This window comes from Neltuma alba, unplaced genomic scaffold, assembly GCF_004799145.2.
Source record: "Neltuma alba isolate B1F8T4 unplaced genomic scaffold, ASM479914v2 tig00013168_pilon, whole genome shotgun sequence".
NCBI lineage: Eukaryota > Viridiplantae > Streptophyta > Magnoliopsida > Fabales > Fabaceae > Neltuma > Neltuma alba.
The window spans coordinates 87846-102084 of NW_021637479.1; the positions used below are offsets into that span (position 1 = coordinate 87846).

The window sequence follows — 14239 nt, forward strand, 5'->3', positions numbered from 1 at the left end:
CTTGCCCCTATACAGCAGCCACCACAATCACCTTGCTCTGTATGAAGAGATCAGTTGAATTGCATTGTGGTGAGCTCAATACCAATCCTCTTCATTTATAAAAACCAAAGCATAATTGCATATAATAAACACATTCAAAGAGAGATGGAAAAAAATTATGAATATAAATATGATATCTGTCTCCCAAATCCCAGTCACATTCTTTTTGGTCATTCTCTCCGAACACATACAACTGTAGAGGATCTAATTTAGTGATGAGTGGAGCTGACCTTGCTCAAGTCACATGATCTGAGTTATTGGCCTCTAATGAAGCATCAGAAGGACTGGTGTTCTTGATCTCATGACTTGCACCAGAGAGCTGTGAATCATCAACTTCCTTAGAGATATCAGAAGGTTGTACATCATGAACCTCGTTGTTAGTTGCATCCATTTGCTCAGCATTTTCATCGCCATTCACTTGGTTCAGTTCTTCCTTTATAACTGCATCAGCTGAATGCTTCAGTTCTTCATTGTTAACCTCAGAAGCCAGATGGCCAGCTTCTTCACTGTTATTCTCAGAAGCTAAATGTTTTAGTTCTTTGTTAACCTCACCAGCTGCATGCTTTAGTTCTTCATTGTTGACCTCAGCAGATATAAGCCTTGGCTCCTCATTATTTTCTTCACCAGCTGCAGAGGCTAACGCTGATTGATCCATCTCGAAGTTTGCATCACAAAGATGCAGATTCTCACCACCATTGTCACCATCTGCATGAATTAACAGGACAGAATTGACCTCATTATCTAACGCATAGATTTGTGATTGATCCGGTTCTCTGTCGACTTGACTTAGTTGTAATTCTTCAATCTTCATAGCAGCACCGTAGAACTGAGGTTGCTCATCCTCACTAGCTGCATTATACTGAACTGCATCATCATCTTCATCTCTCCGCAATCGTTTACCAGAACCTTTTCTTCTAACCCTCTCCTTTCCTCTCACCCTCTTTCCAAGCTCAACTTGTGGGGTGGCTGGCACTATGGCTGGACTACCAAACTGGTCTCTCAAACATTCATGTGCAATTAATCTTATTCTAGAAATTGATTCAATTTGATCTGCATCCAGCCCATCAGTCGCAAAAGTGTCCGCTATATGTGCGATATCCCTCAAACCAGCATTCTGAAAACATTTGGGTTTATTCTTTAAAAAGCATTTCAAACTTAACCTATAATATCTATAAGATGTAAATGCTAATTCGTGAAACATATATACTCACTGTTCTTTGAAACTCGGATGAGAGAGAAATAGGCCTTCCCACAAATCTGCGAGTAATTTTTAGATACCATTGTATGTACTCATTTTCATCTACCTCATCATAACCCTCGACAATATGGAGATGCCGGTCCATCCATTCACTAAGCTCCGATTCCATTTTCCCTGACAAATTGACACCACCATCAACTCCTCGACTCTTCCTCTCCCAGTGCTCCACATGCTCTGGAACTGATTGAAGCATGCCATATTGCCTTAGGCATCGATTCGGAAGATGCCTCTCTGCCTTGTCAAAACATATCAACATTGTCTTTGACCTCCCAAGAATTAAAGTGCTTTTGATGTCTTCTGGAATTACCGTACTGTCCATGCTTCTGTATGGCAGCCACTCCACCTGTGCATCAATTACACTAAACAATATTCTCTCTTGACAATATATGAGACTCTAACCAGATCACGAAATGGAGATAAGCCTCTTTTTGTGTCCATTAAAAATGGTAAGATATCGATTTGATACTCCAAAGGTTTTTTGTATCACAACAATACCTATATACTTAGTTTGAATTTCCCCTTTCCTGTGAAATTAAAATGATGCTATAAAATCTCTACAGAATCAAATCTCCTATAATTTGAAACATAATCATATCATCAAATCATTTTTAAAAAAAAGAAAAGAAAATCTATTAACACGTTTTGAGGACCAGCATGGAGTTTTCATCTAATCCTATTGAAAAGAAAAACAGAGAGAATTTTCGTTTAAAATAAATAATTAAATATAAGACTTACATCACTTGGTTTTAGGGAATCCAAAGCCTTCCGGTAGAAAATTACATCACGATTTGCTGTTGGACCACTTTGTTTTCCTTTCCATCTTAGCACAAATGGAAATTGATCACGCATAGGATCGTGGTTAAGCTTTGGCCGGCCAATATTCAGGTAAAAGTAACTCCAGCACTGCAGAAGTACAAAGACTAGTTAGACAAGCATTTTGAAGAACGTTAAAAAGATAGCATTAAAAAAATTATATTTAAAAAATCATATGAGCAAATTAACTGACCTGCAGTAGTGTTAAACAGCCACTAATAGTGCTTTGAGTTTTCAGAGAGGCATTTCCCAGAGCTCTATATAAAAATGCTAATGCTGCTGCACCCCAGGCATATCTTCCACATTGCTCAAAATTCGCAAATAACGGCAAGTACATTACGGGGACTTTGTTCCCAGTGGTGGTGGAAAATATGGTACTACCTACAAGATAAAGAAGATAGGCACGAGTATGTTGCTCTATTACTTCCATTGAAGCATTTTCAGGACAGTGAGAAAAGAACTCTTTCAACCAACTCAGCTTCACCATTCCACCACTTGTATAACCAGATTCAGGTGCTTTGCCAAGGTACTTTTCACAGACTGAACTGCATGCAGTATATGTTATACCTATTACAGGGTCCCCATCTATAGCCAGACCTAGTAAGAGAGCAACATCTTTGAGGGTTACCGTCATTTCTCCAACATTTAGGTGGAAAGTATTTGTTTCTCTTCTCCACCTTTCAACCAGGGCAGAGATAAGAGGGTTATCGAGACTAATGGCTGGAATTGATCTTAAGTACCCAAAACCAGCCTTCTGTACCAATTCAATCTGTTTATGAGTAAGTGTCCATTGATCAAGCTTTGAAGTGTGTTCATGGCATCTGAGAGCACCACGCTCCTGTTGATTCATTAACAAGACAACAATATAGCATAAGAAATCAAGACAGTGATGAGATTTTTCGAAGACAAACAAAGATGAAGAAAAAAGGACTGCCAGAAGGGAAAACTGCACCTGTCCTTCCCAAACTGCCGTAGATACATGCTTATCTTGATCATATAAAACTGAACCATCAATTGGTCCTGCATTAGTCGCATAAAGGTCCGCCACTTCTACTTCCATCAGTATAACTAATGAAAGAAACCCAAAACGATCATAAAATAAGAAGGAGCACCTTACAATTATTTAGGTTATCTTAACACATAAAAGAAAGAACTTGACAGGAAGGAGAGGAGTAAAATAACAAAGGAAAAAGCATCCTATTAAAAGGAACAAAGAACATATAACGAAATTCAACATAACAAATCAAATCCCTACAAAAAGTCATTAGCTTATGAGTAACATATTCGAATAAATGAATAAACACAACTCAATTTGATGTAAGATGAAAAGGAATTCCACCTTAAAAGGGGGGGTCTAAAGAATGTTCGAATGTAATACTTGAGAAAAATGAACGTCTAGTCAACTTCAAAGTAGCATTAAGCATGAATATAGGGAACAAAAATAATTTTCATTACTTGATCATATGTCTATGTTCTCGCGTCTTAAAACCAACATAAACAAATGTTAAAATCAATCTACTATTATTACCAAAGACGTCAAAGGACTCATACAGCGGATTCTAGTGCCCCCCTCCAAAATAATTCTTTCGACAACAGTAGACATTAAAATTGATTGCTGTGAAGACGTCTTTAATTAAAAGCCCAAATTTATAAATAGTTGGCTTTCATATGAACGGCAAACAAGCAAACACATCAATCAATGAGAAAAGAAATAGTTAAAAATTACTTTCAATTGATCACTTTTCAATTTTCATTCAACGGCAATACGGATAGTATTAAGTTCATTAATTCACTTATTTGATTCAACAAAACCAGCTTCCTTCAAACTTTCATTCTTTCCTTCTTTTTTAAGATCAAGAACTCTTCAGAAAACAAATTCCTCCTCGCACCCCATGCCTTTCTCAGACCCCACCAACGTACTTCAATAATCATCACGTTTCCAGGAGGTTTCCTCAATCAGCTTTAAGGAAACAAAAACACGATGGCATTTACATTGCATTGCAGAATTATTTATTAAACCAAACAAAAACCCTAAAATAATCCAATTTGACAACCTTCAAGCTAGGGCTTGGCTGAGCATTGCCAACAATTTCTCAGGGACACAAACCCAGAAGAGAGCAAGCAGGGGAAGCAGCTGGCCCCCACTAGTATCTGGGATCAAGAAGCGAATCGAAACATCGGAAGAGATTGAAAAAGAGAAGAAGAAATCTGCATGGCCATGGCAAGGACTCGGACGAAGTAAATTGACATGCGTTTTAACTCCGAAAATTTGAAACGAAACAAAAGATAAAAGAGAAGTGAATTGTGAGGGAGAAGAAGGGAGGGGGTGATGGGTCCTTACAGTGAATGGAGACGAACACGATACGACCTCCTCCGGCGTCGTTGCTTAGCTTAGCAGAGTGAGGGCAACAAACAAAAGAGTACAATTATTATTTATTATTATCTTAAGTGCGGCAGAAATAGGGATTTTCTTTTTTAATGGGCCCGAACATTACGTTGATCCGCTACGAGCCGCCCAACTTGGACCAACTTGTAAACAAATAAAAGATTACTGATTACAAAGGGTCGGGTGTAAGTTACAGAGCCCGTGCTTTACAATGTAATGAATCAAAATTCAAATTCTCGCTTAAAAAAATATTCATATTTACCAACAGGGATTAGGTCTAGTGAAAAGGGCTAGTCCCTCACAACGTAAAGAACCAAGGTTCAAATCCCCACTAGGAGAGATGTCCACATTTAGTGCCCTACAGTGCCTCGAATAAGATTATCTCTAATAGAAGGATACTTATGTTTTAGCAAAACAAATATTCATATTTAGTGCTCCGACAGTGTTTTAAATAGAATTGGCTTTAATAAGAGGATACATGTACCTAGCAAAAAAAATATTGATTACAAGGAAATTATCCAAAAAATATATATAATGAAGGTTGATTTAATTACCAAAGTGCAACTCATAGCCTAAAAAATATGACAAATACTTTTAATTGTTTGCCTGACCTTACCAGCTGTGAATTAACAATCTAAAATTACAAGTGAGGTTGTACACGTAATTTCTCAGTTACAGAAGAATGTATTGCTATTAGGCTATAGGGCTACTGACAAAAGCAAGATTTTTTTGGCTTGTTTAGCTAAGGTAATTTCTCCCATGTTGAGGCTTGAGCACTCGGGGATTTCAGGGGAAAAAACGTGAACAAAAATATTTTAATCAAATAATTAAAAATTCAATGCAAAAACAAATCAGATGTTTCACATGGAGTTATATAATTTAAGCGCTTAATTTTAACATGTAATTTAGCACTTAATATTAAAAAAGTTCTTCTAACTTTATTTTTGGAGGGCCAAATAATCCTTAGTTGAATCAAAATCAAACATTGAAATGGCATTCTAAGTGTTTTAAAAGAAATAACGGTTTTGAGAATAAAAAAAGCAGTTCCTAACCTTAAGCAATTTCCAAGTAAAATAATTCATGATCTTCCAACCCACTCTATATCATGACTTTCCTAAAACATACTCCTTGTCTGCATTGTAAGAACTCTTTTTCTAGAAGAAATTTTTTAGCCGAGGTTTTCATAATTTCAGTGAGGATTAACATAATATTTGTTCCTTCAAGTTTGTCTTTTATTTTAATTTTAATCTATCAGGTTTTAAACCATAAGTTTTACTCTCTCAAAAAACAAAATAGTTTAAATTTTTATTAAATTATATAAATCAATGTTTTAAATGAAAATAAATTTCGGAGACTAAAACCTATGATTTTAAATTTAAAAAATCAAAACTAAAATGACAATAAACTTAAAATATCAAAGTTTGTATTAACCCTTTCAATAAATATTTATTATTTTTTCTCCTATGCCCATTTTAATAAGGGTAACGAAAGAGAGTAAAAATTAATATGATATTAAATTGTTATTTAATCAATGAAAATAATACCACCCTTCACGAATCACTGGTAGTATATTTAATATTTATTTTTTAATCTTGTCCTTGTTTAATTTCCATTAAAAAGAGAGAAAGAATGCTGAGATATGAAAATAATTTGTAAATGTCGAGAGATAGATAACTTTAACAAGAATAAAATTAAAAAATTTTGTCAATTTAATACACTTCTTAATACATGAAAATATAAGTGACTTTTATTTAAGACTAGCAACATACTTAGAATCACTTAAATTTTATAATAAATTTGATGCCTTTAACTAAATTCATTTTATGGATTAATATTTTAATCCTTCAATTAGGATCACGTACTACAACAAACCCTTCAAAAATTCAAAGCGCAGCAAGACACTAATCACTTTTTGTAAAATTCATTTCCTTAACGGAAGTTCATCAGTGCTGCAAACTCGTTTGGTTAGAGCCTGCACTGAGTCAGATCAAAACAGGAACTAAAACAAAAGGCCAATTGGCAATTTCACTTTCTAAAATTCAGAAGAGCTTGAGTGACACTTGACATTTTGATAGGGCCAGTCCATCTTTTTCAACGCAAAAGCATTACATATTTATATATATTTATTTAGTTTAAAAATATTTGACCCTTTTGAACAAACATAACATAATAAGCAAGTTTACAACAAGAGTATTTTCTGCAACTTACCTGTTTCGAATTCAATCCCTACAATTGAAAGAAAAAATCAACATAATTCAGGAAATAGTTAAACATTTTAAATATCAGAAGCTCTAATACACTATAGGAACAAGTTCTATTTGATGCAGTAGAAAACAACACAAGCATCTTAAAAATTAGCAGCTCAAGATGCTTAACAGTTGGTATTACAAAATGAGCGATTTCGGCTCCATTTAACTTAGAAGAGGAAGCAACAGAAAACGACCTAAGCACAGCAATTAACAAAGCTCACGAAAAAACAACATTAAGAGTTTCATAAAGCTAATAAACCTTACTCCGTACTTCCCTGCACATGGTTCACACAAATAACCAAAATGACAAAATACAGAGGGAAACTTGTGGGGAAAAAATGAATTTGAATAACGTTAAGCCCAAAAGAAAAAAAAAAGTATATATATTATCACAAAGTTGTCAACTTGTACTGGTTATTCTATGGCCGAGTTCCGAATCTTGCAGTTGTTGGATTGCAGAGATGTCACTAACCAGAATGAACCCCAGAAAGCCATGCAAGACTATGAGAACATCCGAAGAAAGTTGTTTGCATAAGCCATTGGCTTCACATCCGGGTGTGGCTGCAAATTCCACAAACATAAAGATCATGAGAACTGAAGAAAGTTGTTTGGGAATCAGAAGCACATCAAAAGAAGTGGCTTCAAACTGGAAAATCATAAAGTAACAGCACAAATGGAAAGCACAAAAGATACTAACCACTGCTGAGTACGTAACAATGTTTGGCTTCAAATCAGGTGCTTCAAATCGAATAAATGCACCTTTGTTACCCATCTGCATGGAATGGAAATATCAACATTTTACTGATGGTAACAACAAACACCCAACTATGCTTCAGTGAGGGCAATTGATTCTATTAGATATAAACGGAAATCTCCACATGTTAAGCATGCCATATGTTCATTATATTGCCCATCCCATTGAAAACAAAATCAAGCCAACCTTCCCTACCGGCCCCCAGGCCCCAAAAAAAAAAAAAGCCTTCATATACAGAGCATCAAGCGAGAAAAAACAAATAAGCAGTATTTATAATTTTATATCACTTAACTACTAGAAAGCATTAGATTGCTACAGAAAATGGAGGATTTAATTACCTGGTCACAGTAATTTGGAGCAGAGAATACAGTTATGAGTTTACCATCATGTTCAATCTCATAACCCTCATCCTTTACTTCATGAGATCTGACAACTAACTCTGAAAATTGATAGAGAATATACATTAATTCACGGATTAAAGAGCAGGAGCATTATCAAACTGGTAGCAAAGATACCTAAATTATTTTCCTGCAAAAAGCTTTTTGTCACATCTGGACCAAAAGAAAGACCGACACCACGCTTGCTTGGGCCCCGTCCAGGAAGAGGTTGTGGATCACTCCATAGCAATTCACACATTAATCCTATTCATATGAAACCCAGATTCATAAGACTCCCATTAAAACAGAGAAAACAAAAGGGGAGGCAACTATGAAGCACAGGAATATTTTTGTTCAAGGCTTAAGGTACGTGACGTCAAGAACAACTAAACCAAAAATAACAAAAGGGTGCATCTAACCTTCTTCCGGAGGCTCGCAAAATCGGTTTATTGCTCTGATGTCAGAGAGTTTCACCCCATCAACACTAAAAAGACCTCCATGAACCACAAATACCTTATCATTGATCACATGAGCCAACGGTAAACAGCAGAAGACTTCTGCAAATAGTTCCACAAATGTGTCGCTTAGCTTCGAGCGAACCTCGCCCTCAAAACCATATATCTTGTTCATGCTCTTGCTCTCATGATTCCCTCTTGCTAGATATATGGCTGGAAGTCAAATGAAAAGAAAATAAGATATGATACCCAGCACATACAAATTTATGAGAATCCAATCATACAAACAGCAATAGATAATTAAACATATCCCAAAAAAATCAACTTAAACAGCACACATCTAGATGCTGCCATTAATGAAGCCCAGCTGCACAAAGTATCCAAAAAAATAACAAAACAAACATAGTGACGAAGGTGTAGCAAGGATTCACCTGAGGGAGACATGCACTTGAATGCAAACAAAGTGAGGATGACTTCCAGTGAAAAAGATCCTCTATCCACAAAGTCACCATTAAAAAGGTATGGATTCTCTTCTGAGGGAAGCCCATTAAGCTCAAAAATATTTAAGAGATCATAGTACTGCAGGAGTTTTGAAAGAAAAACATTAAGTTCTACAGATAGAGAGCTAATGAGAGAAAATTTCTCCGAAAAACCAAGCAGCATGGTGGTAGTAAAAGCGTAAAACAGTTTTCACATTCAAGTATACAAAGCAAAAATTGGAGAACTGAAAGAACTATGAGCACAAAATGGTTTCAAAAAAAAAAAAACCAAGACATGAAACTCGACAATAGAATGAAAATTTATGAGCGAGTTTCGCATGATTATGGTTATTCACATTACTTTAGCAACATTATCCATTGCATTGTTGAGAAAAATGAGGACTAAACCTCATGCTAACATTCAAGCCTTACTCTTCATGCATTATACATCAAGAAAATAGAGAAGTAATTTAAAATCAGGCTACCATTCCATTAAGAAAAAAGGGAAACAAAATTGCAATCCTAGTGTTTAATGGTTCCATTATATTATGGCTTGAGTAAGATAGACAAAGATGCACTCCCTCCAGTCCTATATATCCGTCACCTTCTAAAACAAACTGGTGGTCCTAAACATTAGTCACTTCGGAGAAAAATGCGGAGCTCCAAAATTGACCCTTGTTTACATCTTCCTAGAATTTGTCTTTCTAAATTCATGCTTTTAAATAGGGGTAAACTTGCAAAATAATTTTGCTTTTAGACCATTCTAATGATTTAACTACCTCAATGATTTTGATGAGGTAGTTACAAGTACCTCATATCTAGGACACGAGAGTGTAATATGTCAAAGTCGCATGTGAATTTCCAGGACACCTAACTGAAAACTTAATTGAAGATGACTTGGAACCGATGCTGAACAGTTATATCCGATAATTAAAAGTTTAAAACAAGGTCGCTCCTATCAACTTCTGCTGCCAGAAGTCAAAGACAGAGCTGAAAACCAAAAGCGATTCCATGCAATTTGAAAACTATAAAGTATTTACCTGACCATGCACATCACCACAAACAGTGAAATGTTTGCCATCAGGAACATTTATATCAACAAGAGGAGGCAAGGCTAACAACATCTCTCTTGTTTGCAATACAATTTGGTAGGCATACCTACAAAAGTGAAGCAAGATCATGAAGAAGACAATACAGTAAACCTTCAAGAAACACAGAAATAAATGATAGATTCTGCTTCAATACCTTTTGTGTATGCACTTTTGGTTCTTAAAATCATCCATCATTTTTTCACAAAATCCAAAGTAACAACATCCCCCTCTATTCTTGCTCCTGAGTATTGTGGCTCCACATCTAGCATTATAGAACACAATTTTGTTCAAGCTCCATGAATACAGGAACACAAATGCCAGAGTGTATATTTCGGCAAGGACAAAACCAAAAACACATCACATCGAATACAAAAGTAGCCCAAATAGTTCATTTTCATAGTAATGCAGACCTTCTTATAAAGTATAAAAAGATTTTAGATAGGAGGGGGAAAATCGAAAAAATCCAATACAGGGCCACGATTTTGTTTTCTAATAAGAAATATATCATTATAATGCACAACAAAAAGACGTTAAATTTTCTCAATGCATTATTAATAATGATTCGACTGGTTTGCTGTAAATTTTTCAGATGCCTGAAGTTTATGATTTAGACCATATGAAATTTTAAAATGATTATCAACTGAGCTCAGATCTTGATTTGCTTTTAGCTCAGACCTAGGTCATGTAAATCACTCCTGCTAATTATACCAGCATCGTAGCTACTCCACCAATATGCCCCAAGGAGCAACAGCAGACCAACCACAACTGCAGCTACCATTGTGGCCACTGATGTCCTGAACAACATCACAACTGCTGCCATAACTGCCACTGTCACTGCTGCTATAGCCAATTCGGTGGGCATCAAAGAATTGTGACCCTTTCCTAAAATAATACAGTATATACACAGAATGATAATTCATAGTAAACCACGACTGATGTCCAAACACAAACAAAAATAACAGAATGACCCCAGCATTCATGATAATAGGAATTGGGGAGAAAAGGCAGGCGCTGCTTGTGTGATTGGACTACTTATCATTAACTTAGAAAAAGAAAATCCCTTTGACCTCATACAAGATGAAGAAAGGACTGAACACCAAAATGGTGATTAGATTCTAAGCATTGTTGGTAAGACATATTCTTTCACCAAGGGACAAAACCTTTTGAGAACAAGGTATTTTGCTAACAATTACTGATAGAAGGAAGGAGATAGAGACTTGACAAGAATTTAGGAGTTTAAGAAAAAAGAAATTACAACAAAGAAATTTTTTTGAAGAAACTACAGTAGACAATATGTTGATTGATGAGGATAAATTGTACAAGATGTCAAAAGAGATCAGGTCAAACAAGAATTTTGATTTTAGAGGCCCTTCATGCCTTCATGTAGCCATGATTTTATTGAATGTAAACAACTGAGGAAAGAACTGGGAAAGAAACCAAAGAACAAAAGAAAGGCCCCAGTCCAATCCCGAACCTTTTGATTTCATGAAATGAGGAATATAACATCCTTTGGGAGGCAAAAGGTTTGCAGTGATACAGTTTTTACAGAGGGGGAAGAAGGCTTTGTGTTGGAAGGCTGCATAATATTGCCATTTCTGCATCTCTATAAACTAAACTAAACAGTACGCGCAGGTCTTAGCATATTCAAATGTTGCGGGGGTGAAAGCAAGGTAAACTAGAGACAGACTGGTCGCCCCCAGCTAAACTTAATGCTCAGTGAGGATAACCAGTTAATGACATGAACAAAATAAAATTAACGGAGCAATATTAAAGGAATAAACTGGATCCACTAAAGGAGTCTGACTAAGAGAAACAGAAATTGCAACCATAAAATTGAAATGACAACAAAGTGAATTAAGAATATCAAGCTCCTGTATCTTGGAATTGAACTAAGTCACACTTTCATCAGTCCTTTTCAAGGGGTAGAAATTGTTAAATATAATTAAAATATGGAAAATGAAACTGTCATTTTCGGGAGGTTAAAATTTTGTTTCTTCTACCACCAATCTATTAAATGCCCTTACGAAATATGAAGGAAAACAATATCCCCATCTAAAGGGAATCCTAGAAACACCAGACAAGGCTAAACATATTTTGGTTTAAGAACTAATGAGAGGCTAGACTCAAGTGAAGCGCCCAGCATTTCAACAAAATAGAACCCTACGGCAAAAGGCATCAATGGGAACAATCAAAATCAACAGCCACGATACATGGTCAGATTGGATAGAAGCATGAACTTGCAGCATCACCCTTGTTGATGCTAAAGAATGCCCTGGCCAATAATATTAGTTCCTTCAATTTAGTAATCTCTACTTATAATAGATTCACTTGAACTTGTAAAGCTCTGCATACTCGAGTTTTTTTTCCCTCTGATGACACATGCTCAAGTTTTAGATATGCAAATATAGTTGTTTTCTGCCAAATTATTTTTTCCCTTCATGAGCAAATTCATGAATGGCACGAAAATCATAGCCAAAAGACTTGATTAATTGCTTGGCTAAAAGAATTAAAAACACAAAAGGTTGCTCCATGACAACTTGTTTCCTTCAAGAGAATCAAAACACATTTATACACTGATCTATTTAAGAGAATGTCAATCTAAATATCACAACATATTCACATCATAGGGCATGATACAAAGAATAAAAAGATAATATCACATCCAAGTTATAACAATTGTACCTGGTATAGACCCTAATATAGACACATGTCCAGAATAATGGGCAACATAAAACAATAAAAGAACATAGAAATAGTATACAAATAATCACATTAAACAATAAAGAGAAAACACTATCGGAAAGAGGATAAAAAAAAATGATAACTCAAAAATATCAGCACGATGACATGTTTAGAATAGTACCTATAGAACGGAAATCTATGGATTCAGCTACTGAACGCCTTTCAGCATCTGGTGCAGAAATTGCTTCTTCAAATTTAAGTTTCATAACTGCCTTTTCACATTCCTTTAGTTTCCTTGTCGCATCAGGATCATTTGGGCACATTTTCTTGACCTAATTCCACATAAGTAAATTAAAATAAATATGGATATATTTCAACAGAGTACATGTTACAGACTAATAAAAGTGAGGTAGTCATTTCACCAAAAGGGTGAGGTAGTCAAAGTTATTTTTTGACGAATTAATACCTAAAAGAGAACATTTATCAAACCCCAGCAATTTCCATGAACATTATAATAATTGTCTTTTTCCTCTTTTGGCAAAATTTCATTGATAGAACAAGAAATTGATTTTTGAAAAGTTTGCTTCTACTGAGACAGAATTCCACAATGAGAAATTTATTAATAAATTCGAAGATGAAGAATAGACTACTGCTAGAACAACCAAAAGCTTTGGAGCAGCCTTGACTGGTTCACAGTTCACATCACAAGACAGGTGGCTAATACCTTCCTCACTCCCTCTCTTGCTAAGAAAACAAACCCTTTGTTTATATTGATTGTGGGCATGCCTGAAAGTCGCCCCAACTTTTAAACCCCAAGACAGCATTTCAGAAAATATTTCTAAACTCAGTAAACCAGTTTCTTCTATGCTACATAGTATGTCCCTTCTATTCTGTCCAGTCATTTCTTTCCATATCTATGTTTCAGTATCATCTTTTTCTCTAGCTCCCCTGTGTTTTCAAATAAATTACTACAGATATTCCGGACCATCTTTATTGTACAGCAATGATAACTAGTTGGTCTGTCACTAAAAGTACACATAAGAGATCACAGAGATCTTCCATATAGCTAGGAAGGTATCAATCTCTTCACCAGACCTAGGCAGGTAGCGAAAGATTTCAGGCACACCTAGCAACAGGTTGATTTTATATGCTCAAATTCTGGGAGATCTGTTCCATTCTCATATTTCGACATCCTCTAATATGCCTGGATTAATAACTGCCAATAAAAATAGTTAATTTGAAGATACAGCGCTAAAAGGCCTTTTCCCCCCTGAAATTTGGATGTTTTACAGTAAATCTTCTGGCCTGGTACAATTATTGCCCATCACTGTTTAATAATCTTGTGAGAAGGCTACCTGCTGAAAATCCTTCAGTGCTTCCTTGAACTTCCCCATGGCAAGATGAGCAGCACCTCGCCTGTAATAACCCTGCAACAAGAAGCCATAATCAGGATATATTCATCAACAATCCATTCATGCAAATGTAAGTAGGCCACATTAGCTTTAGTATGCACAGCACCTTTGTATATTTAGGATCAACTTCAATAGCCTTTGTAGCATCTTGTATCGCACTACCATATTCCTCAAGCCTAAGATGTGCAAAGGCACGATTGGCCCAGTAAACAGCATTTCGACTGTTCAGTTCAACTGCTTGTGT

The 14239-nt window shown here is 35.7% G+C and overlaps 1 protein-coding gene and 1 pseudogene across 1 annotated transcript; both read right to left on the reverse strand.

The window, feature by feature from the left end:
- Positions 1–274: 274 nt before the first annotated feature.
- Positions 275–4522, reverse strand: LOC114735000 (protein MAIN-LIKE 2-like). The gene is made up of 6 exons (XM_028922649.1): positions 4452–4522; positions 3063–3178; positions 2304–2948; positions 2033–2200; positions 1251–1640; positions 275–1153 (listed from the first exon to the last, which is right to left on the reverse strand). Exons 2-6 carry the CDS (start codon positions 3168–3170, stop codon positions 275–277), a joined length of 2190 nt encoding a protein of 729 aa, XP_028778482.1. The 5' UTR covers positions 3171–3178; positions 4452–4522.
- A 2235-nt stretch (positions 4523–6757) lies between these two features.
- Positions 6758–14233, reverse strand: LOC114734999 (serine/threonine-protein phosphatase 5-like; annotated as a pseudogene).
- Positions 14234–14239: the final 6 nt, after the last annotated feature.

What these genes read in the sequence shown, in the direction of transcription:
- LOC114735000 (XM_028922649.1), bottom strand. Translation starts at nt 3,170, where the DNA reads ATGGAAGTAGAAGTGGCGGACCTTTATGCGACTAATGCAGGACCAATT. An exon ending in CGGCAGTTTGGGAAGGACAG is followed by an intron (nt 2,949 to 3,062) that starts GTGCAGTTTTCC and finishes ATGAATCAACAG; the next exon opens with GAGCGTGGTGCTCTCAGATG. An exon ending in GCTGTTTAACACTACTGCAG is followed by an intron (nt 2,201 to 2,303) that starts GTCAGTTAATTT and finishes GTACTTCTGCAG; the next exon opens with TGCTGGAGTTACTTTTACCT.